The sequence below is a fragment of the Manduca sexta genome, chromosome 3 (assembly GCF_014839805.1).
Source record: "Manduca sexta isolate Smith_Timp_Sample1 chromosome 3, JHU_Msex_v1.0, whole genome shotgun sequence".
Taxonomy (NCBI): domain Eukaryota; kingdom Metazoa; phylum Arthropoda; class Insecta; order Lepidoptera; family Sphingidae; genus Manduca; species Manduca sexta.
Window position 1 is genome coordinate 2,297,580 of NC_051117.1, and position 23,200 is coordinate 2,320,779.

The window sequence follows — 23,200 nt, forward strand, 5'->3', positions numbered from 1 at the left end:
TATTTTTTATAAATTGTAAACAATACAAATTGGCTACAGTTTTTTATTTTGTGATAACACAAAACAGGGGAACGTTTTTTTACTCTGCCCGTGGCCTGCGTCTGTTTCTTTATGCTTTCGCCTGAGGCGTCGCGTCGTTTAGTGACTACTCGGTACACCTAAGCGCGATATATTCCTGCGGGGCGCGGGGAAACTCACACCATCACATCACGCCACCGCTGCGCGAGCGGACACTCCCCTCCCGCGCACGTACCGCGACCCCCGGCATGCCCGGCGGGCCTCCAGTCCTTGCCACGCTACGGTATGGGAAGGGATTGTTTCGGAAACGGTTGACTTGTCATTTTAACTTAAAGCTGGCCAATAATTTTAAATACTGTATGTAAAGTGCCTTGATTATTCTACCGATTGAATTAAATAAATAGTTAAACCATAAGTGGCTTAGCTATTTTTCCCGCCGAAAGTACAATATATAATTTTTAGCCACTCTTACATTTTGACATGATATGTACGGGACAAATGTACCGCCTCTTGTATGTCCTACTCCTAAGAAGTTTTTATTACATCGATACGTTGTCCGAGCTCAATATTGGCAAGACGAAAGCAAGGTAATTGCCTGACATTCGCTTAATCAACCTCCAATCACTGTCGCGACTAGTCGGTTTACTAACTTTTTGTATTTTTATAATTAAAATGCCTTCCTGTGTTTTAGACGATGTACAAATTATACTCCAACTGTGAATGAAGAAAACGTTTAAAAAAAAGCTAAATTTGTTAGCCTGACAAGGGTGTTTTTTTAAAAGTACAGACCTCGCAGTCTACGCCGAGGGAAACCTGCGAACGGTATACTGGTTCTCCCCAGCTTAGTGACTGCGGGGCCCTGGAGGAAGAGAGGAAGAGGAGAAATAGGGGAGGAAAGAAGGGGAAGGAAAAGGAAGTATTAGGATGGGCGGAGTGAAGAGAGAAAATTTTCACGAGTCCTTCATAGACCCCTATGTGTAATTGCAATCATGGGGTAAACACACATTCACTGTGTGCGTGCGTAAATGTCCCCCGTGCATGGTCGTGCATTCGGTGTGGAGACCGGAGCGGGGGGGGGGGGGGGGGGGCATAACAAGGGTCGGCTTATACAAACACACCAGACTTTTGGCTGATCACTTTCTGACGCTCGCAACCCTTGAAAATTAAGGGACCATGCTGAGGGCAACTAACGGATTACGAACCTCGGCTTAGGACGGCCAATGGGAGAGAATGGCACATCAACGATTAGGGATGAGCGTACTAGATAATATATCCTGCCGTATATTCGGTATTTGTGCCGGAACTATTGGAAGGGGAGCTCGGCGAGTTCCTTGACGGCGAAGATAGAACTGCGGTTTTGTCGAGTGTACTAGTTAAAAAAAATCGTTTTCACGACGAATAGCCAGAATGATATCGACCTCTAGGTCTGTAAGAACTGAACGCGGGTGTCTCCATTTAGCACGATCTAATGTAGACAAGTAATGTGTTGCATTTTCTATGTACTTAGTTTGGGAATGACAGAATTTTTGTTCACGAGAATAAGCACATAGGGCGTCATTTCCAAATGGTCTAAGACCCATAAAACTTTCTTAAATCAGGCGATGAATTTAACATTGACTATTGATTCCAGGCCCATCCCCACGTACGTGCTGTCTTCAGAGCTGCAAATGTTGAGAGATGAACTAGTAGCTGGTGGGGTTGACGTGATTCTGCTAGATACTTGGTACAAGAAGGATTCGAATGCTGTACCCCCAGTATCCGTACTGCAGCCGATATCTTCTATATTGATCAATTTTAATAACAAGGTGACTTGTCACTTGCTATTGATTTGAATAGACAAAACAAGCCTTTAACCCCGTAGTGACAGAAGTTTAACTAGGGCACCCACTTTTGTCAGGTATGTTCCGTCCCATGATGACTAGCGCCATGTCCTTATAATTCATATAAAAAATAATTTCAGGTCTGTATTACATACTGTGCTACTGCTGGGCACGGGATTCCTCCACTAATGAAAGGGTTTAGTTTTGCACGATTTGCGCCTATTCGTTCGGGGATAAAAGGCGTGTATATGTGAAATTTGCTCTGAATAATTAGTTACCTTTTAATTATAATTAATTTTAACATTATAGTCAATAGTCCCTAGAAATAGTCCTTAGAAGTCCGCCTCAAGCCATCGTGCGACACACGTTCTCGCGCTCTTATGTACCAAATGTTTTTGAATGATTTGAATGTTTTTGAATGTCATTATATTTTGTTTCAAGAAGGCTTCTTTTCTTTATTGTAGTTTCCCTACAGTCTGAAAATTCTTAATGGCGAGGCAATTCTCGTTCGAGTTAATGTACACGAGTTATTTTTAACAGATATTCAAAAAATAATTATTGCAAGCAATATTTGCGTTCTTATTAACAATTGTATCGTCAAAATGTGGCTCTCGGCCAGTGGCATGGTCATTTCGCACATATACTTAGTTGCATAAAAACCCAAACAAAATTATAATGATTTCTTATGTTTACGAGAATATTAGAGATTGAAATTAAACAAATTTTCCGGATTTTATCGCGGTTTTTTTGTATTTTATTTTTCTCCCGACGTTTCGAAGACTTTGCAGCCTTTATGGTCACGGGGGGGACTCCCCCGTTTAATTTCAATCCCAAACAAAATTCTTTAAATGAATAAAATGCTCATTTATCCTGGAATAAACAGAATAATACATATTTTTTCATTATTAAAGATCATTTTCCCATTACAGAGAGTTCCAAAATTGCAAGCGGAGGACCAGGCGATCTGGTGGGACACTTTGGGAAAGATGCAAAAGCTGTTCCGGAAAGCATCTTCCCAGTTGTACAACTCTGGGAAAATAGACAAGGACACGATGCATAACTACTTTATGTCTGGTAAGGATTGATAGCTTCTGTGATGCTGTTATAGGAGTAATCAGGATCGAGATGGAGTCTTTCGTCTTTCTTTAGAGAATACGTCTTTCTTCTCCCAAAGGAGAAGGATTGTATTAAGGATCAAAATCCTTAATACAATGTTGAAGTTTCTCAACCTTTTAAAGTCATATAAATTTAATTACATCATGGTCGATTTGAAAATCTGAGAGGTTTATGGTCCACAGTTACCATTCTATATCTGATGATGATTTTCAGTAACCGAACGAGAAGTGATCAATGGAATTCTCAACGTGAAAAACACAAAGAACCACTGCCTGGCGTACGTCCGGTACATAAACAACATCAACCTTCAGAATTTGAAGAAGGCCAGCAACTTCGTGGACATCGTCAATAGAAGTTTGGATGGAGAGGCTTCGAAACTCCTCGCTGATCTGAGGGACGTCCGCCTGCCTAATAAGATTGAGACTACTAATATTCAGAAGTAAGTTCATTTATTTATTTATTTATTTCCACATACAACTATTTTAAAGGTAGTAACCAATACAATAGCGTAGTAGAATAGTAGGATCAAATACTTTTACCTAATACATGATAATACTTTTTGGTTGGTGTCACCAGAATTGCAGTTTCGGGTATGAGAGAGAGGTTGTTTGGTAATTTAGTTCGTTTTGTATTCAGCGCAATAAAATGAAAGTTGGATATCCAGTACATCTTAGAAAAAAAGATTAGGTAAAATCAAACGATCAAACAGTATGGTAGGCTAACAGATATATCCCATTATATAGCTACAGAACCTTAAAAAGCCATAGTTACACGTTCCAATCAATCGCATTTCGGAGTTAGCCCGTCAAAATCACCAAAATAAGCAGCCGCCTTAGGAAATTATATTATGTAGAAGAACCCCAATATTACTGGTGGTTAGCAATTTATTGATCAAACTTCTAGCACTATGAAATATGCTTGCTACTAAACTAGGTATCCATAATTATAAGCGGCTTTAGCCTAATTAGTTGTGGAACGGACTGCCGACACGAATGTCCGCAGGTTCAAATCCCAAGGGCACAGACCTCTGAGTTTTCTATAAAATTATGTGTGTATTCTTTGTGAATTTTCGCTTGCTTTAACGGTGAAGGAAAACATCGTGAGGAAACCTACATACCTGACAAATTCTTTATTAGGAATTTTCAAGAGTGTGTGACGTCTACCAACCCGCACTAGGCCAGCGTGGTGGACTAAGGCCTATTCCCTCTCAGTAGGAGAGAAGGCCCGTGCCCAACAGTGGGACAGTGTATTATAATACAGGGCTGATATTATAGGTGTATCCATATATATTTTAATACCTCTCTCGTCCTCAGGTACACTGTGGAGTGGATCGGGAGAGAGGGTCTGGACACGGAAACCCACAGCGAATACCTCAACCATTTCATCGCCCACTTCTACAAGAATATCATCAAGCTTGTCGACAGGTAAGGGAAATTCTAACTTGTACGTGAAATACATTGAATCTAAAAATTTAAAGAATATTTTTATGTTTGTTAGTGTATTACTTAAAAGGAGCTAAATCGTATTAAATTAAAATTAAACTATTTTTTCGGATTTTATCGCGGTTTTAATTATTTTAGTTTTCAATAGGGAAGATGGTTGGAAGCTTGCGCAAGCCTCGGATTCAGTTCTACATTTAATTAAATCGGAACCCAAAAGACCGGTTGCCAGACTTCAAGAAACTGTGAGCTCATTCTGCGTAGATCGGACCACCAACAGCTAAGATTTTAAAAAGTTGTATATTTGTAAAATGTAGGTAGATATTGTAAATTTGACTTTGTGGATGAACAACACCTCAGTCCCCCCTGTGACAATGAAGGCTGCAAAGTCTTCGAAACGTCGGGAGAAAACTAAAATAATTAAAACCGCGATAAAATCCGAAAAGTAATTTAATTTTAATGTCTAACATTCGCGTAAACATAAGAAATCGTATTAAATGACAATATGAGCTAATTTATATACCATTAAATGAATGGTGGCACTAACGAGGGTGCAGTTATGATCAAAAGCTATTCTAAATACAACATAATGGAACAACAGTACTACATGAGGCTGATTATTACACAGAGCAATGCGCAAAGAAGACAGCAGCGCCCAGGGTCAGATCGTGACGGAGATACTGCAACATCTCCACGCGTGCAACAACTCCGTGAAGGTGTTCCATGGGAGGGAGGAAGATCTGAACTACATCGAGAATTACATGAAGAATAGCTCTGATAAACCGCTAGTACTTTATGGGGAAGGTGAGATATTTTGATATAGATTGTGTAGTCATTATAATTAGTTATTGGGAAAATTTTATTAAAAGTATCAAATATTTACTTGGATAGTCTTGTTCCCGACTTGAACCCTTAGTCTATACTTGAGATTCCCAAACTTTTTTCCATTCAAAATATTGCTGGTTCCTGCCAGCTGCACCAAATTTCTACCACATTTCTCAGAATATCTTATATCTTCTTAATATATTGTCTGCCTCCAATGATAGATGAAATCAAGGCAAGATTGAAGTTTTTTCTTATCAAAATCAGATAATTTTTCCTGGGCCCCCGCTTACGAATTGAACCCCCATTTTTTGGTCACACCAACGTAGAACATCCTCGAGTCTCTCGTGGACTCCTCGGTCACTTTGGTCAATGGTCTACACTATCATTTGGTACAATTTAGTTAATTATTTTTGATATGACGTAAATTCACACCATTACTTCACTCATTCTATACAAGGTTACGATTATGATGTACAGGCGGTTGCGGCAAGACCAGCCTTCTAGCGAAGAGCGCCGCCATGTCTCTGAACACGTGGTTCGCCGAAGCTCGCCCGACGAACATCATCAGGTTCCTGGGGACAACTCCTGACTCCAGTGCTCTTACCCCCACACTTATTTCTATTTGTCAACAGGTTAGATACTAGAAAGAAAGAAAGATACCATAAAGAAAGAAAGAAAGAAAGATACCATAAAGAAAGAAAGAAAGAAAGAAAGATACCATATTGTCTGTTTAATGCGTCACACGCTACCATGATACAAAAAGTTCCTGAAACAGCTGTCATTTCCATAGTTATATTCTTTTTCTTATGAACAGATTAATAGCGTCTGCGTTGCGCCTTAGAACATTAAAGTAAAAAGAGAGCGAGTAACTTTGAGGCACACTTTGGCAATAATCGTAATAATGATATCGACGGTTGAAAAGCTCATTGACCTAAGAGACATTTTCTTGAGACACTAATAATAATATCAGCCCTGTATTATATACTGTCCCACTGCTGAGCACGGGCCTCCTCTACTACTGAGAGGGATTAGGCCTTAGTCCACCACGCTGGCCTAGTGCGGATTTGGTAGACTTCACACACCTTCGAAATTCCTATAGAGAACTTCTTAGATGTGCAGGTTTCCCCACGATGTTTTCCTTCACCGTTAAAGCGAACGATAAATTCACAAAGAATACACACATGATTTTAGAAAAGTCAGAGGTGTGTGCCCTTGGGATTTGAACCTGCGGACATTCGTCTTGGCAGTCCGTTCCACACCCAACTAGGCTATCGCCGCTTAAGTTACTTAGTAAACTTACTTAGTAAGACACTAAGTTTCATATATATTTAAAACTAGCTGATCCGACAAACGTTGTTCTGTCTTAACTATGTATGCACGCGCACATTCTGTCGATCGCTGACAGTTATTTCAAACCACTGACAGTTATGTAAAATTAATATTGTCGTTAAGTTTTCTTAAATTTTCCAATTTCCTGCGCAATTTTTTGAATTTTGTCTTTCATAAGAACGTTATCCTGACAATAACAAATACAACAAAAAAATTAAAAATTAAATAGTGAAATCGGTCCAGGCGTTCACGCGTGATGGCGTGACCAAGGGAAATAAGGATTCATCTTTTATATATATAGATAGATTAGCACTTTATTCTGTGTTTTTTCGCGTATAATTTTCGAAAAATTGTCGTTTAAGTACTTTAGCCTCTCAACCGTCGATATGGAAATGCATTAAAAACCCTACAGTAACAAGAAATTATAATTGACAAAACTTTCAACATCTACCCTTCTTTCTACCATCATCAATGCATTCTGTTCCAATTCCAGATATCCTACAACTTCGCCTTACCGTTCGAGAGCATTCCAGACGACCTGGTACCTTTGACGGCACACTTTAAGCAGCTACTGACAATGGCCACCCAACAGCAACCGCTGCTTTTATTCCTTGACTCCGTAGACCAGCTCACCGGCATCGGCACCGAGAATAACAAGGTGTCTTGGCTTCCGACGAGATTGCCTCCTCACTGTAAGGTACAAGGATCATTCTATATACAAAAGACTAGCCATTTACTGCAGGCCAGTTTATTCTGAGTTTTGTCTTAAATGCACAGTAGTATCGCTTGCTTGCTTGCTTGGCCAGCTAGTGAAATATCCATAAAGCTTAGAAAGGAAATTATTTTAATTACATATTCTTAACTATTGAATGTATAATAACCATTGACGTATATTCTATACACACGAACGTCCATATAAACTATTTGTTCAAAATCTGAACTAAAATGGCCACCAATACGTCACTGTTATAACCTATTTATTCACTTGAACAACAAATAATTTAACTTATTTGACTAATATTTTGTATTCAAATCCACTTAGACTCGAATTCTTATATACTATAATTCTTTTTGTCTTATATCATGAACGCCACTCTGTACACATCCACCAGCTGTCAATATTGACCATACTAGTCAGTTTGAATGGATTGCAGTTCAATTCAGTTGAACACAGTGAATGTTCGGAACGCCAAATCTAGTACGTAGTACTTATAATATATCGATGATATAAAACGAATTCAGTAAAGTGTCAATAATTAGAATCGAAATGATAGTTTCTAAGGTTAATTTTATGGTTGAATCTATTGAAACTAGTTCATAATAAGCTGTTTCATCATTTAACTTCCAGATTATAGTGACCTGTGCATGTGAAGAAACAAATCCAGAGGTGTCCAAAGAATACGATGTGTTACGTCGCATGATCGACTCAGAAGATAACTTTCTAGAAGTAAAGGCTCTTGGAGAAGACCTGGCTATGCAAGTTTTGAAGTAAGCATTTATTTGGTAAAAAAAGAAAACAAAAAGAATCCTAATAATACGGTGCATAGATCGCATAATGTGTTGTCGGCAAGTCCACATGATCATTCTACTATTCTGATAAGAAAAGTCAGCGAGTACCTAATAGCGATGATAACCTATTTGGGTGTGAAACGGTGATGAGACGAATCTCCGCAGGTTCAAATCCCAAGGCACACTTTTCTGACTTTTTTAAAATCATATGTGTATTCTTTATGAATGATCACTTGCTTTAACGTTGATAGAAAACATCGTGCGGAAACCAGTACAACCGAGAAGTCCTCTATAGGAATTTTTAGGGTGTGTGAAGTCTACCAATTCGCACTAGGCCAGCATGGTGGACTAAGGCCTAATCCCTCTCAATGGAAGAGGAGGCCCGAGCCCAGAAGTGGGACAGTATTTAATACGGGGCTGATATTACTATATATAGTCAGTGAGATGGCCAGAGGTCCAACAAAACCTTTACCAACACTATTTCCTCAATTAGCATTATATCACCATCAGTTGATTTAATAGATAATCAACGGATAGTCATGATAAAAATATTTCTACTAATGTTAATACAAAATTTGATTCTGTTTTATAGGTTATGGATGGCATCAGCTGCTAGAGATTTAAGCAATTACCAGTGGCGTTTAGTATCTAATGCTATTGGACAGTGCTCTTTGCCGATTTTCGTCAAGCTAGTATTTGCTGAGGTAATTATATGAGTATTATAGAAGTATGAATCGTGTCACTTTCCGGGATCAGCTTGTGTATATTCGGTTTCAACAGGCCGGCATAATTGTGTCGACTGTCCAGGGGTAATCATCGCTCGGCAGTCGGCATTATTTTGGGCCCCCCTCCACCAACCATCAGGCATAGTGGAGTTACTCTGCCGTGCACGTTTAAAAAAACAGAGCTTACTGAGTCAGGAATGTACTATCTTGTAGAGTTAACATATGCAAAGTAACAGCTTTGCTCATGAATTTAATACAAACAAGACTTAAATTCTTACGCCTGTATTCATACACTTTTTTTTATCTAAGGACGGAGCAAAGCTGTGATAACAAGTCTGTTTCTCAGTGCTGACGACATGGCAGCCTTCGCAATGCGTGGACATAGGGCCGTTGTGATTGGCTAATATTGTTGTATCTCAATAAAAAAAGTCTATGAATAAGGTTAGTGTATTTTAAAATGAATGTCTTCAATTTACTTATAATTTCAGGTATGCAGGTGGAGGAGTTACACCAAGCCTCAGGATACACATCTTGCGTCCACTGTCATGGACTCCATCATGATGCTTTTTGAAAGAATTGAAAAACAGGTAGCGTTGTTTCTCAAGAATGAGGTAATGGTCACCTGGAATAATCCTTTTGATAGTAGCTTCGTTGGACGAAATTACAGAGGCCAATAGAAAACCTCTCCAATTACTAATATTGGCTTTCCTCTACTTAGGTTAACGACACTGCGTCTCTTTTAGATTTGATTTTATAATTTACTAGTTGACCCGACAGATGTCTCATTTTAACTATGAATTTGCTGCGCGCATTCTGTCAATCGCTGACAGTTATTTCAAACAATTGACAGTTACATAAAATTAATATTTTCGTTAAATTTTCTAATTTTCCGCGCAATTTTTTGATTTTTTTTGTTTCATACGAACCTTTTCCTGACAATAACGAACACAACAAAAAAAAAAACAATGTGACCAAGGGAAATAAGGATTCATTTTTATATATATATATATATATATATATATATATAGATTTATTATTTATTTTATTTTGTTTGAGTGGCTCACAGTTATCAAAAACAAACAAATATAGGACGAAATGGATACAATAGACAAGCCAGATTCCATTGATCATAATAATTTATGATCAATGGAATGGTACTGCCATTTCTACAATTATCCCGCCGCAAATCTCGAATTATTAAGATGAGGACACCATCGTACACAATTATCTATCTTCTATACTTATAATAAATCTGTAGAGAGGTCAATTCTGTACATGAAATATATTTCCAAAATAATTATCAGGGGGTGATTAGGGATCGATACTGATGCCAAAAATGCAATTAGTAAAATTTTTGTCTGTCTGTCTGTCTGTCTTTCTGTCTGTCTGTCTGTCTGTCTGTCTGTCTGTCTGTCTGTCTGTCTGTCTGTCTGTATAACCGTTATAGAAACAAAAACTACTCGACGGATTTTAACGAAACTTGGTACAATTATTTGTCATACTCCTGTGCTGGTTATAGTATACTTTTCATCACGCTACAATTAATAGGAGCAGAGCAGTGAAGGGAAATGTTGGGAAATCGGGAGAAGTTACTCCATTTTATAAGCTTCCGTCGCGTGTGCAATTAATGGTTAAAGCTACGCAGAAATCATGTATGACGGAAATATTCTTCTTAAAATTATGTAAAAAATATCCCACGACAGCATATGTCTATCTTTTATGGTTGACTCACAATAACACGTGTAACTCCTGAAAGCTTAGCAGTTCGAAGCTTTCTCATTATATTTGTCTACTCTTACGTTTATAACACTCTCAGTCATCCCTAATTAAAAAAGTAAACATTATTAAATATTCCATAAAAAAGAATCATAGAAATCGGTATAGAAACACCAAAGTTATACATGAAATACGCTAATAATAAGCCATCACGCGTGAATACTGAATCATGCTATAAGCTTCCTTCGATTTCACCAGGATCCCATCATCAGACCCTGACCGGACAATCGGACCACCTGCATACCACCATACATTAAAAAAACATCCCGACAAATTGAGCACCTCCTCCATTTTTGAAGTCCGAAATCCACGCGGGCGAAGCTGTCTATATTAAAATAAATCATGTATCAGATGCAGTATTTCATTTTTCCAGCACGGTCGACTTCTGGTGTTCCATGCTCTAGCCTACATCACAGCTGCTCGCAGTGGTCTCTCGGAGACAGAACTTGAAGACCTCATATCCCTGGACGATCGGGTCTTAGATGATGTTTATCAGTACCATTTACCACCAGTCAGAAGGATACCCCCATTGTTATGGACTAGGTAATTATATCTGACCGTTAGACATCCAGATGACCTCGTAAAGGTTGCAGATACCCGCTGGATGCAAGTCACTTCCAGCAAGTTGATATGGACGACATTCGGGAGGCCTATGTTCAGAAATGGACTTCCAGAGGCTGAAAAAGAAGAATTCTGTTGAGCAAGTCGAACGTCACATAGTCCAATTATACATATATCTTTTTTAAAAACAATAACAAGAAAAGTTCTTCATAAAAACCTACATGCCATTTTTACTTTAAGACCTAAAATTTTTAATTTAACTATACTCAATAATTTCCATAGTTTAATAACATAGAACTTACTACAGGTACTTGTAGACTCATGCTGATGACAAAAATAAACTACTTGTTGGTATTTTGGTTTGATACCTATCCAGACAGAGCTCCATACACGAGACACTTACTTCAAACCTTTATTACTCAAAGCCATTCTTCACTCCAGGATCCGCAACGACCTTCCCAACTACCTCTCAGAGAGGGAGGCGGACGGCGTCTCCGTGATGAACTGGTACCACAGGCAGTTCCGGGACACGGCGCGCGAGAGATACTTCAAGAACATGAACATGGCCATGTACTTCCATTCTATGATCGCTGATTACTATCTTGGTAAGATTTTTCTAGTATATTCTCGGAAGACTTGGCTTAAATACATAGAATCAAGTTCCTGTTCCGTAAGGGTAGGCAGAGACTATCGATCACATACACACACAACATCACGCATTTATCCCCGAAGGGGTACGCAGAGGCGCAACCAAGGCACCCACTTTTCACCAAGTGTGTTCCGTCCCATAATGTGATAGGGTGCGAGCCTGTCGCCATATCGGGCACAAATTCCATACTCCGGACTGATACTGAGCAGAAAAACCCAAACATCACTTTGCCCGATCCAGGATTCGAACCCAGGACCTCAGAGCGCTGTCGTGCCGCGCATGCAGTACAACTACCCCACCGAGGCAGTCTAGAGACTGAGACTATTGATCAACGATTAGTAAGTCTATGAATTCCAGGTATCTGGGGCGGCGGAATTCCCAAACCGTTCAAGTATACAGAGATCCAGCGGCACAGGTTCAACCTGGCTGACAGGGAAGGAGTCGCTGACAGGAAGGTTCCCCTGCAGCCTCTGGTATTCACATCTGCTGACGGTTCTTCTAAGAGATATAATTTGAGGAAGGTACAAATACTAATCGAAATAGAACTCTTAAGTAGTATAGTTTGATTTGATTTTGAAATTGTTTTGTGTCCAAATTTTGGTACCTTAAGAAAGTTCTATTCTCGTTTAATTCCGGAACTTCTTCTCTGAATAAAATGTTTTGTCCTGCTACGTTTATGCGATATTTAACCTCAAAGAAAGCAATTAATGTTTGGCTTTTTGTATCTAATAAATTTGAAGAATAACTTCCAATGATTTCTTAAGTTTACGCGAATGTTAGACATTTAAATTAAACTATTTTACGAACCACGATGCGAAGCGAATGAACCCCGTGACCATGAAGGCTGCAAAGTCTTCGAAACGTCGGAAGAAAAGTAAAATATTAAAACCGCGATAAAATTCGTAAAATAATTTAATTTAAATAACTTCCAATTTTATATGTTTTCCAGTTTGGCGAGCTTCCATTCCACCTGGTGCGTTCCAAACGCTTCACGGACTTGTACGCGGAAGTTCTGTTCAACTACGAGTGGCTTCACGCGAAGCTCAACTGCTGCCCTCTACAAGCGGTCCTCGCTGACTTCGAAGACGCCAAACTTCATGTTAACAAGGATGCCGTGAGGTAGTCATTTACAAATGCTAAGATCCAATAGCCAACTTTTGAATTTGCTGAATTATACATAAGGGCAAAACTGGCGGTTTAGTTAACTACTAGCTGTTGTCCGCAGCTTCGCCAAAGTAATGTAGTTTTCCGAGATAAAAGTCCCGCTATATATTTTCCCGGGATAGAAAGTAGTCTATAACCTTCCCAGGGTCTTAAACTATCTCCAAACCAAATTTCATTCGGTAGATTTTGAGAAAATCGATATCACACAGACAGACAGAAAAGGGGATATTGTTTTATAATATGTTTAGATTTAGATGCTAGCTTTTTATTTATTTCTACTGCTAATCAACAATTACTTCTGTATTTACTTACCTTATAGATTATTTCAATTCCGAAAACATTAATCCGAGTATCTGATGCTTCGCTCGATAAAAGTATTGAAGTGTTATGAAGAACTTGCTTTCGTAACTTGTTGGTAAATATTCTTCCTGATGTTTATAAAGAATCGTGTATCTTACCACCAGACAAACGTGCAGTTCTCATTGCTTAACTTGTATAAATAGGTATCCTCTATATAAATTAGATTCATATAGCAACCGATTTCGAAGGCGCCATATACAATATGCATTAGATCTAACAAATACCACTGAACATAAAAGGCGTGTTATCCGCCCACATCAATTGGTATTTTGGTGTAATATTAGAATAGCAGGTGTCAACATTTGTTAGCCGAGATTGAAGGCCATGACCAGTTTTACATTCATTCTTACGTTATAATATTCTTTACGGAAAACAAGGTTTTTTACTCCTGAGCTGGATCACACAGTCATTTAACAAGTATGTCACTCAAAATTTGGAATCATATTTACTTCAACAGCATATTGGTTAAAAATTAGGATCCTGGATTGGTTCAGTTTGCTGCTCCTGCAATTTTGAGCAAAACCGATGTTTGTTTCTCTTCTTTGGAAGCTCAGAGGTTTGCAATGAGGATTTATTAATCAGAATTTAATTTATAGAAGTCTACAAGAATTTATGAAAATTTATTTCAGAGAGCTGATGTTAGTAGCTGACGCTCTCCGTCTCGGAGGCGCTATCCTCGGCACGTACCCTGACATGCTGGCCCCGCAGCTGGTCGGCAGACTCCTTCCAGAAGCTCCTCATAACCCTGCAGTAGCGTCCTTGCTGAAGCAGTGTCATGATAAAGGGAAGAACCACTGCGCACTGCTACCTTCACATCATTGCTTGCATACTCCTGGTGGACCATTGAAGGTAGGTTGTTTGCAACTTGAAGAGTTTCCAATGGGAAAGTAAAGTATTCTTAAATAAATTATTGCTTTAAACCATAATTACCACTATATAAAAAACCTAATGAAGATCTGTTCGTACCCTTATCAACAGAAAAGACTTTACAGATACCGGTACCATCATCAAATTTGAGGTATTGTTCACAGTATTCTTTAGAAGGGCACCAGTTCGCAGTCTTCGCGTTCCGTCTGAGTTCAGACAAGCGATACGTGGTGTCCATCTCCAGTCGTGTGATATCCTGGGATCTATCCACGTCGGACCTTGCGCGAGACCTTTGTCCCCAACTGGAGGGGATCATGCAGAACTTGGAGCTATCTCCTGATAATAAATGGGCTGCAGCATCTACCAATAACTCTGTGGTAAATATTTATAATGCTAAGAAATTTTGAAAATGTAATTGTGATGGTTTTTTTTTCTCTAAAATTGACGTGAAGTGGATATTTTGGTGTAACATTTCGAATGGTCAATTCGTTTTCTTATCACTACATTATAAAATATAGCAAAGTTGCTCTTTTAAACAAATCAGAATTTATTTTTACTATCTAAAATCATATTCCTTAACATTTCAGTCCATGCTTCTCAATACCTTGACAAACGAATATATTACAATCGACAATCCTCTAGAAGAAGGTGAGCATAACGACATACATATTCTTTATATCGTAGCTTTAAGTAAAATTGCACCTAAGTTCGAGTCCCAAGTCATGCAATTAAAGTTACTGTCACTTTTTAATTATGTAATTTGCTCCAAATTAGAATTTCAACTGAATATACCTATAGGCTCATAGTATTATGTAAACAGTGTTGGAGTCTAACCGCAATAATTAGGTACTTGGACATTAGAATTGTAAGCGGTAAATGGCAATAGGGTTGCTGCCATTTTATGGGACCTAATATAGTGTACTAAAGTCGATATGATACGCCTCTATCTAGCCCAGGAAAGGGTGGGATTCTATATAAATGTCAATGTTTAGGAGAAACAGTCCGAGGAGTGAACGTCCTAAACCACCACATGTTCATCTACGGGCCCAAGTCCTGGGTGCAGTACGATATGCGGGGGGAACTGGAGAGGACTGTACCAGCGCCAGACACCGCGCCCTACGACGATGTTACGTGGGAGATACTCTGTAAGAGCTCAAGTCGTGCATATTCTAGAAACATTTTCTTCATTAATTATTAGTTCTTTCCAATGATCTGTAGCCATAGCAACTACTGGACAAAAAGAGACTTAACATCTCATGTCTCAGGATGGCGAGCGCAGTGCAATACCAAACAATACTCAGTAATTTAAGTTGTTGGATGGTTTTTTTGCTTTTTATGGGCAGTGGTATCGCTTACCATTAGGCGAACGGCAAGTTTGTGTCGTCATTGAAAACAATAAAAAAGTCTCTTTAGTTTTTAATTGCTCTTTTTGTTTATGATTATATTATATAGATTATCATGATGGTTTCAAAAGGCAACTTTTGGATCTATTACAAAAATATTACATCGCAGCTCAGTTAGTTTCTTCAATCTGATGTTTCTTACTTATTTTACATACATTTTGTGTTCTACATCTGGATTATAACAGCAATTGAGTTGCGAGACCTCGACAACTTCTACATCGTCATGTGGAGTGGAGACTTGGACGAGGATCGTCTGCTGATGCAGTTCTGCAAGCAGGGTGTGTGGATGAAGCCACTTCGATGCAGAGGCGCGCTGGCCATGAACAAGAATTGGACTAAAGTGTACTCCAGTGATCCTGAAAGGGGTTACCAGGTATATATTTTTTTAAATCAAGGGAGATTAATTGATATTTACTGTTTATTACATGATGAGAACAGGCGAAGTTAATTGTTATTTGCTGTTTATAACATGATTTATCCAAGAGTAGTCATCAGACGTAATCTCTTATGTCTTATAACAATCAAAATACATTATTGCTTCTTTTAGTAATTGTTGAGCAGGTCCAAATCCTCTTGGATCTTTGTCTAACTAGTATAGTTTAAAGTAGTAAAATAATATTCCAATTAACTTGTTAATTGTAGCAAGGCATGTTAAATACCTTATCCTTCATATCTATGCTTATGCTCACAATATCCGAAGGTGGAAATTCAACGAAATCTGTATATCTCCAGGTATCAGTGTTCGAACTAAATGAAGAAGACTCGAGCTGGAACAGAGTGCAAGAGCTTTATCATCGCGAGACTGATACAGCAGAAGCTATGCTGCAGCTCAAACGAGGAAAGAAGGATCGGATGTTGCTTGGTAATGTAGTGATCTTAATTTTGCCAGCAAATATTAGAATATTTTTGCGTACTTGATCGTATCATTGAATTTTCTATGACCCATAAGATATGTGTAGCAATAACTGGTTTTATAAGTATGGAATGGAAAAATAAGACATTCAGTGTGAGTCCTCGCATCAAAGATGGCTGATCCACAATAAAAGCAAAATCACTGTCAATATTTGTAGCCTTATATGTTTTATACTCATACCCTATATGTTTTTAAAATTCACAGCAACAACCACCTACAGTTTTGTGGTTTGGGACTTTGATAATGTGATTCCTAGAGGCAACCATGAGATCGAAACTAAAAAGAAAAAAGGAGATGACGATAAGAAAGAAGAAGAAGAAGTAAGTAATTAAATATAGCAAGTATAATAAATGTAGATACCAACAGTATTATAACTTTATCCTACTAACTACCTACTAATAAAAATAGGAAAGGATATGGGCCGCTATATTACCACTCTGATTAATTTTAATCAATACACACATATTAACACTTTATGCTCGAAGGGATAGGCAGATATACAACCAGGGTATTCACTATGTATGTTCGCTCCCATGATGTGATAGGGGGCGAGGCTATTTCTGTATCAGGCACAAAGTCCAGACTATCCCAATACATCTGAGACATCTGAGAACTAATTTACACGTACATAAAGTTCTAACTCTTAAAACATTTCCTTCCAGGAGGAAAAAGTAGATGACGAACCAGAGAAAGACCTTTCTCTTCACGGCATTGTATTAAAATTGCCTCATACTATCCGTAACATATCTACTAAAATGACTCAGTCTAACTCCTTCATGATCAGTAATAACAATACTTACGCTGTGGCTGGTGTCAGGTAAACCAAAAATATATTTTTTATATTTTCGTCTCTTTCTCTCCACTGTCTCATTATAACCTTATCTCTTTCTACAATCTCTTATTTTGTTATTTCACTTCAGTCATCATTAAAATTCACTAAAATATTTACATTCAAAAGCAAACTGTTGATGATTTTATCCTCCAGAAAAAACCTCTACGTCTGGAGCTTGGAAACCACAAAGCTGATCAAGATACTAGATGCGCATTTCGGAAGGATAGTTCAATTAGAACCACTGACTGTTGGCTCTTGGAACAACGTGATCACGTCATCAATAGACAGGACTGTGAAGATTTGGAACATTGACAACATTTTCGAACAGGTCCACAAGATTGACCGCCAGGAATTGCCTATTGATTCTATCAGGTAAGTTTGCTGTTGCTGTTCTTTATTAGCCATAATTGTACCACGGCAGGGCATTATTAACCTTGTCAAAATTCTTAAAAATGATTGCCTAGTCTACAAGCTTTAAAAGAATTTCATGCGACGAAAATGTTTTGTGATTCAGTTCGAATCGTTCTTTTTCAGAATGTAACGCGTATTTAGGGTTTATGAACCGTGATGAATATAGATGGCTAATTCTTACCAGTTTGAAATTATTTTGAGTGATTTAAAGCACAGATTGAATAATTTCATCATTCTAGCCTAGCTCGTGACAAATTCCTAGCAGTAACAGTAACGCGCAGCTGCTGGGGTTTATGGGACACCAGCACTGGTAAACTCCTGGCTCAGCTAGCAGACGCTCCTCTTGGAGCTATTGTCACCCACGCAGTCATCACGCCTACTGGTGACAACGTGGTCACTGCGGAGTCAGGCAATGTTGTGATATGGGATACTCCAGAAAAACAGGTATTCTGACAGATTATAAGTATTCTAAGTGTACTGTGCACCCGCCAGGGTAAAGGCGTTTGGTGACAAGACAGAATCCGCCTGGGTAGGTACCACCGAAATTACTATTACTTCATAAAATTTAAAAAAGCATTTCTAGTATTGTAGCGGTGTAAAGGTACACACCGCTGTAGAGGAACAGATGGTTGCGTTCCTCTATGGAAGGGGAAGATTACCAGTCAGGCAGATGTTGCTTGTGACCGGCCGCGGCCCCACCGACAGTTCCTATTCGGAGGTGGTATATATGCTGCACGTCGCGCAAATTGTGCAAGTGGAATCCAAGATCGTCTATCGCCATCTATCGTGATTGCTGTGTGATATTACTATAGTTGTGTCACCGCATCGATCATCTTGCAGTTCCGGTGATGTTGACGAGATGGCGGTGTATGCACTAATTGTACCGCCACAGTATTTAAAGTCACACATAGGATTACCAATTTTTTTTTTTATAATAGGTGATATATAAGGAGGAACAGAAAGGTGTAAAGCAAGTGCTACTTCTAGAAGATGGTACGAAATTCATTACCATCTCGATGCAAGTGCCTCCAGACAACGTTGACAATCTGGCTGTCGCGCACATAATCGCCAGAACTATACCTGGTAAGTAAATCTATCACGCTTGCTTTATTAAAATCAATTGGGTAGCTATAATGTCCATCGTTTCCCCACACAGTAATCTTTGTACTTAATCTTTTTATAATAATATCAGCTCTGTATTATATACTGTCCCCCTGTTGGACACGGGCCTCCTCTACTACTGACAGGGATTAGGCCTTAGCACACCACGCTGGCCTAGTGCGGATTGTTGGACTTCACGCACCCTCAAAATTCCTACAGAGAACTTCTTAGATATATAAGTTTCTTCACGATGATTTCCTTCACTTTCAATATTTATATAGTTGTCCGAAATCTGAACGCTGTAATGCTGCATATCCCACGGAATTGTTATCACGTAAGATCACTTTGGTCATAGCATTATGCATGGTTTGTTTTAGAAGGCGACAGAATCTACACCGCAGAATATGACGTCAGGGGAACAGGATACAGAGCTGCAGTAGTTTCCGCAGACGAGCACCATGTCGTCGCTCCTGGAATGGACAAATCCACCAGGGAGTGTCTTCATGTATTCCATGCAAGAACTGGAGCTAGATTGCACAGGTTTTTATTGCTTATGATTAGATTTGTGTAACGTACTAATGTAATTAATGTCTGGAAAATTAAATTTGCAAAATAAATTTTGTGATTATGGTTTTACTGACAGAAAAGTAACATAAATCAATGGTATTTGCTTATAAGAAGGATCTATCCCTTAACTCGGCCCATTGTCGCCTAGACCTTAACTATCTTTATCATGATCATCTTCAGCCTTTTAAGGTTCACTGCAGAATAAAGATTTAAGATTTTCTTCCTCTAAAAATTTCTAGACCAAGCCTGTTCCTTCTTACTACAACGTAGAGGCTACGTAACACATGTTTTCGTGCATGATGCAGAAATATAGTTACGTTGTTAAATACCATAAGTGTCTGCCTTCTCTGGAATTATTGTGTTTTTGTTAAACATTGGCGTATATTCTATAGACACGAACGTCCATATAAACTATTTGTTCAAAATTTTAACTAAAATAGCCACCAATACGTCACTGTTATAACCTATTTATTCATTTGGACAACTAATAATTTACTTATTTGATAATATTTTTATTCACATTCAAGATTGCACTTAGACTAGCGTTTTTATATCATGAGCGCCACTCCTTATACAGGCACAAGCATCAATATTGACACCATACTAAAATCAGTTTGAATGGATAACAGTTCAATTAGTTGAACACAGTGAATGTTCGGAACGCCAAATCTAGTACGTAGTACATATATGTCGATGTTGTTAAATCACAAATTGCTTTCAACAGGTCCATCTGGAAATATTTAAGGGCCTATGATTAGCAGTGGACTTTATGTGGCTGATGACGATGATCAATTTACCTGAATTCTCATTCTTCCAGGATCCCAATAAAGAACAGTGGTATCAAGGATATGCAGTCCATCGTGGCGCTGCCCCATAAGCCGCACTGGGTAGCTGTGATTGGCAATGATAAGGCAGGAATATTGGACATCAAGAGCAAAAGGCATGTTAGGTAAGTATGACAAAAAGGTAGCCGACTTGACAAAAGGAATAATAAATTGAGGGTACCATTCTATTAATGTAGTAAATGTGAAAAAAAAAGTATTCTAGCCGATCTGAAAAAAGGAACAATAAATTGAAGCTACTATTCCGTTAATGTAGTAAGTGTGACAAAAAGGTATTCTAGCAGACCTGACGAAAAAAGAACAAAATTCATGGTACTATTCCTAATGTAACTTATGAGTAAAATAACATTTTCACCGTGAAGGTAATTTTCTATTAAAAATCTATTTTCATTCCATTCTGTATACTTAATAGCAGGTACAGTGAAGTTATTTTGCCTTGCTAAATATCCTACTAATATTATAAAAGCGAAAGTTTGTGAGGATGGATGTATGGATGTATGTATGTTTGTTCCTCTTTCACGAAAAAATTACTGAACGGATTTGGTGAAACTTTACAGTAGACTACAACTTTTAATGATATTATTTAATTTGGTAATAATATAATGATATATATCAAGTAAGTCGGAAAAAAACAATTCCAGAAAACTTCTTTACGCGGGCGAAGCTGCGAGCAAATGCTAGTTAATAATAAAATTCATAGGTACACCAATACAGAGTTGACGCACCCGTTCCATACATATAAAATATATTATCATATACTTTAGCCAAATTTTCAACCGTGTAACAGATTTGTACCTCGCTGGAACGGCGCCTGCACTAGGGACGGTAAGACCGGCCTCTGCGCACCTTCTCGTGGAGGTCTGGAACTCATCGAGCTGAAGAGAGGTACCTCCGTCCAGCAGCTGATCTTCAGGGCCGCTGAAGGAGTCTTCTCCATCATCACCATGTTCAGCTCTAATGATCAGTATGTTTTCTACTATCACAGTGGACGGAAGACTTTGAGAGTTTTCAGGTAAGTGATTTATCGTAAATTTTTTATTAGCAACCCGATCGGTATAGCAAATGGAAATTCCTTTTTTAAAGATACATTCAATTTCTTTTAATTTTGATTCAGTTATTTTAGTATATGGTAGAGTCTGGCTAAGTTATACCAACAGGATATAATGGCATTCAGAATACAAGGGCTGGTGGCAGTGATCAGTTCTAGTGCACATTCAGAATTTAAAAGACAGCCCTTCTTCTCCCCCCTTCCCGAGGCAATTCTTTGCGCTAGGTCTCCAAACTTAATGCACGCCCTCACGGGGGGACATTTACCGCGGCCCTAGGCACATAGTCCAGTAAAATAAAATACTTTATTTATCACGTAGGCGACCAAAGTTGCACATATGATACGTCAAAACAAAGCATAAGAATAATTGTTATTATTTCTAAACAACTATTAAAATTACTTATATAACTATGGACATTTTAAACTAGGGATAAAATTTATAATAAAGACAAGGTACAAACTGAAGTAACCAGCTCGGGTTGGCAAGTAGGGGGAAATAGATGGGTAACGCGTCGCGATCCTCACCGGCGAGGACATGAGCCCTAACCTAGCTAACCTACCAGCCTTTCACTAGCTACCTAAGTGATGACTACCCGAAGAAGAAAGGCAGAAAGAAACTCTGTAAAGTGTGTATACCTTATGATTGTAACTACACATTGAGATCTGTGAGGGTTCGGGAATATTTACTAGCCTTCTCCTCTCTGTCCATCTTAAGAGGGTTTCTTTTCCTTCCCCCGATATCCTCCCAACTTTCCTCCAGGCCCCTGCAGTCACTAAGCTAGGGGATTTTAGTACCCCATTCACAAATATCCCTCTGTGTTTACTACGGGATCCGATACATAAAAAAACCTTCTTGTAACTACAGCAGTTAAGGTAACTGCCCTTGCTACTCTGTATCAAATATCCACACTGCAGAACAGTTTTGACATAAATACTTCTTGATAGTTTTTGTAAGACTAACCCCTTCCAAATAACCAACCCACAGCTCTAATACTCCTTAAATTAATCTCAATTCCCCCAGGACTATAGACGGACGAGCTATAGCAGAATATCGGGCGCCTGCAGAAGTGACTGGAGTGGCGAGCGCCCATGCCGGCAAAGCGGTAGCGATCGCTTCTCAGGACGGCTGCCTTACTATACTTAATATCGTAGATCCTTTTGAGTAGATCAGTAGAATGTTAGAAAGTACACTCAGCCTCTAATTAATGTATATGCGATGGAGATCAAATGTATGAATTACAAAATAATATGGATAGTGTTGTTAACGTATTGATACATTCATTTAGGGCTGACTTTACGTAGATCTTGGTAGATGTTTTGAAATGTTTATTTTCATAAAACTATTATTAATAAACGTATAGGAACGAAATGCCTATCAGAGCTTGTTACTAAACATAACTAGACAAAAACTTAGGAATATATGCTGTTTTTGTCACAAATATTTATCTAGTCGAATAATTCAGAGTATAAGAGATTTAGATATCAAAAGCTAAGAATCATGAGTAGTCTTTAGCTATGCTAATTCTTACGTTTTGTGTTACTTAATAGAAAAATTAATAACATATTCCTTATATTGAAATAAAACTAAAAACTATTTAACGGATTTTATTGCAGTTTTTTATATTATTGTTTTCTCCCGACGTTTCGAAGACTTTGCAGCCTCCATGGTCACGGGGGGACTGAGGTGTTGTTCATCCGAAAAGTCAAAGTTACAATATCTACCTACATTTTTCAAATATACAACTTTTTTAAATTTTAGCTGTTGACGGTCCGAACAGTGACGTTTTGGTTGCCATTTTAGTTCAGATGTTGTACAAATAGTTTATATGGACGTTCGTGTCTATAGAATATACGTCAATTGTTCTCATATAATATTATGAGATGACAGTTGCTTCTATTTTGTCAAGTAATCAACTTGACAGAAC

The 23,200-nt window shown here is 38.4% G+C and overlaps 1 protein-coding gene across 1 annotated transcript; it reads left to right on the forward strand.

Annotated features, from left to right (window-relative positions):
• The first annotated feature begins 1,007 nt into the window (after window positions 1-1,007).
• LOC115441230 (NACHT and WD repeat domain-containing protein 2) lies at window positions 1,008-22,869 on the forward strand. The gene is made up of 30 exons (XM_037438494.1): window positions 1,008-1,012; window positions 1,649-1,823; window positions 2,768-2,912; window positions 3,168-3,393; window positions 4,268-4,378; window positions 5,022-5,197; window positions 5,696-5,850; window positions 7,041-7,244; window positions 7,896-8,035; window positions 8,649-8,760; window positions 9,270-9,368; window positions 10,931-11,100; window positions 11,560-11,723; window positions 12,125-12,288; window positions 12,717-12,886; window positions 13,921-14,140; window positions 14,323-14,535; window positions 14,746-14,806; window positions 15,151-15,303; window positions 15,747-15,934; window positions 16,294-16,423; window positions 16,679-16,794; window positions 17,137-17,291; window positions 17,460-17,678; window positions 17,957-18,161; window positions 18,656-18,800; window positions 19,196-19,358; window positions 20,203-20,334; window positions 21,015-21,239; window positions 22,297-22,869. The coding sequence occupies exons 1-30, from the start codon at window positions 1,008-1,010 to the stop codon at window positions 22,439-22,441; spliced, it is 4,686 nt and encodes a 1,561-aa protein (XP_037294391.1). The 3' UTR covers window positions 22,442-22,869.
• The last annotated feature ends 331 nt before the right edge of the window (window positions 22,870-23,200 follow it).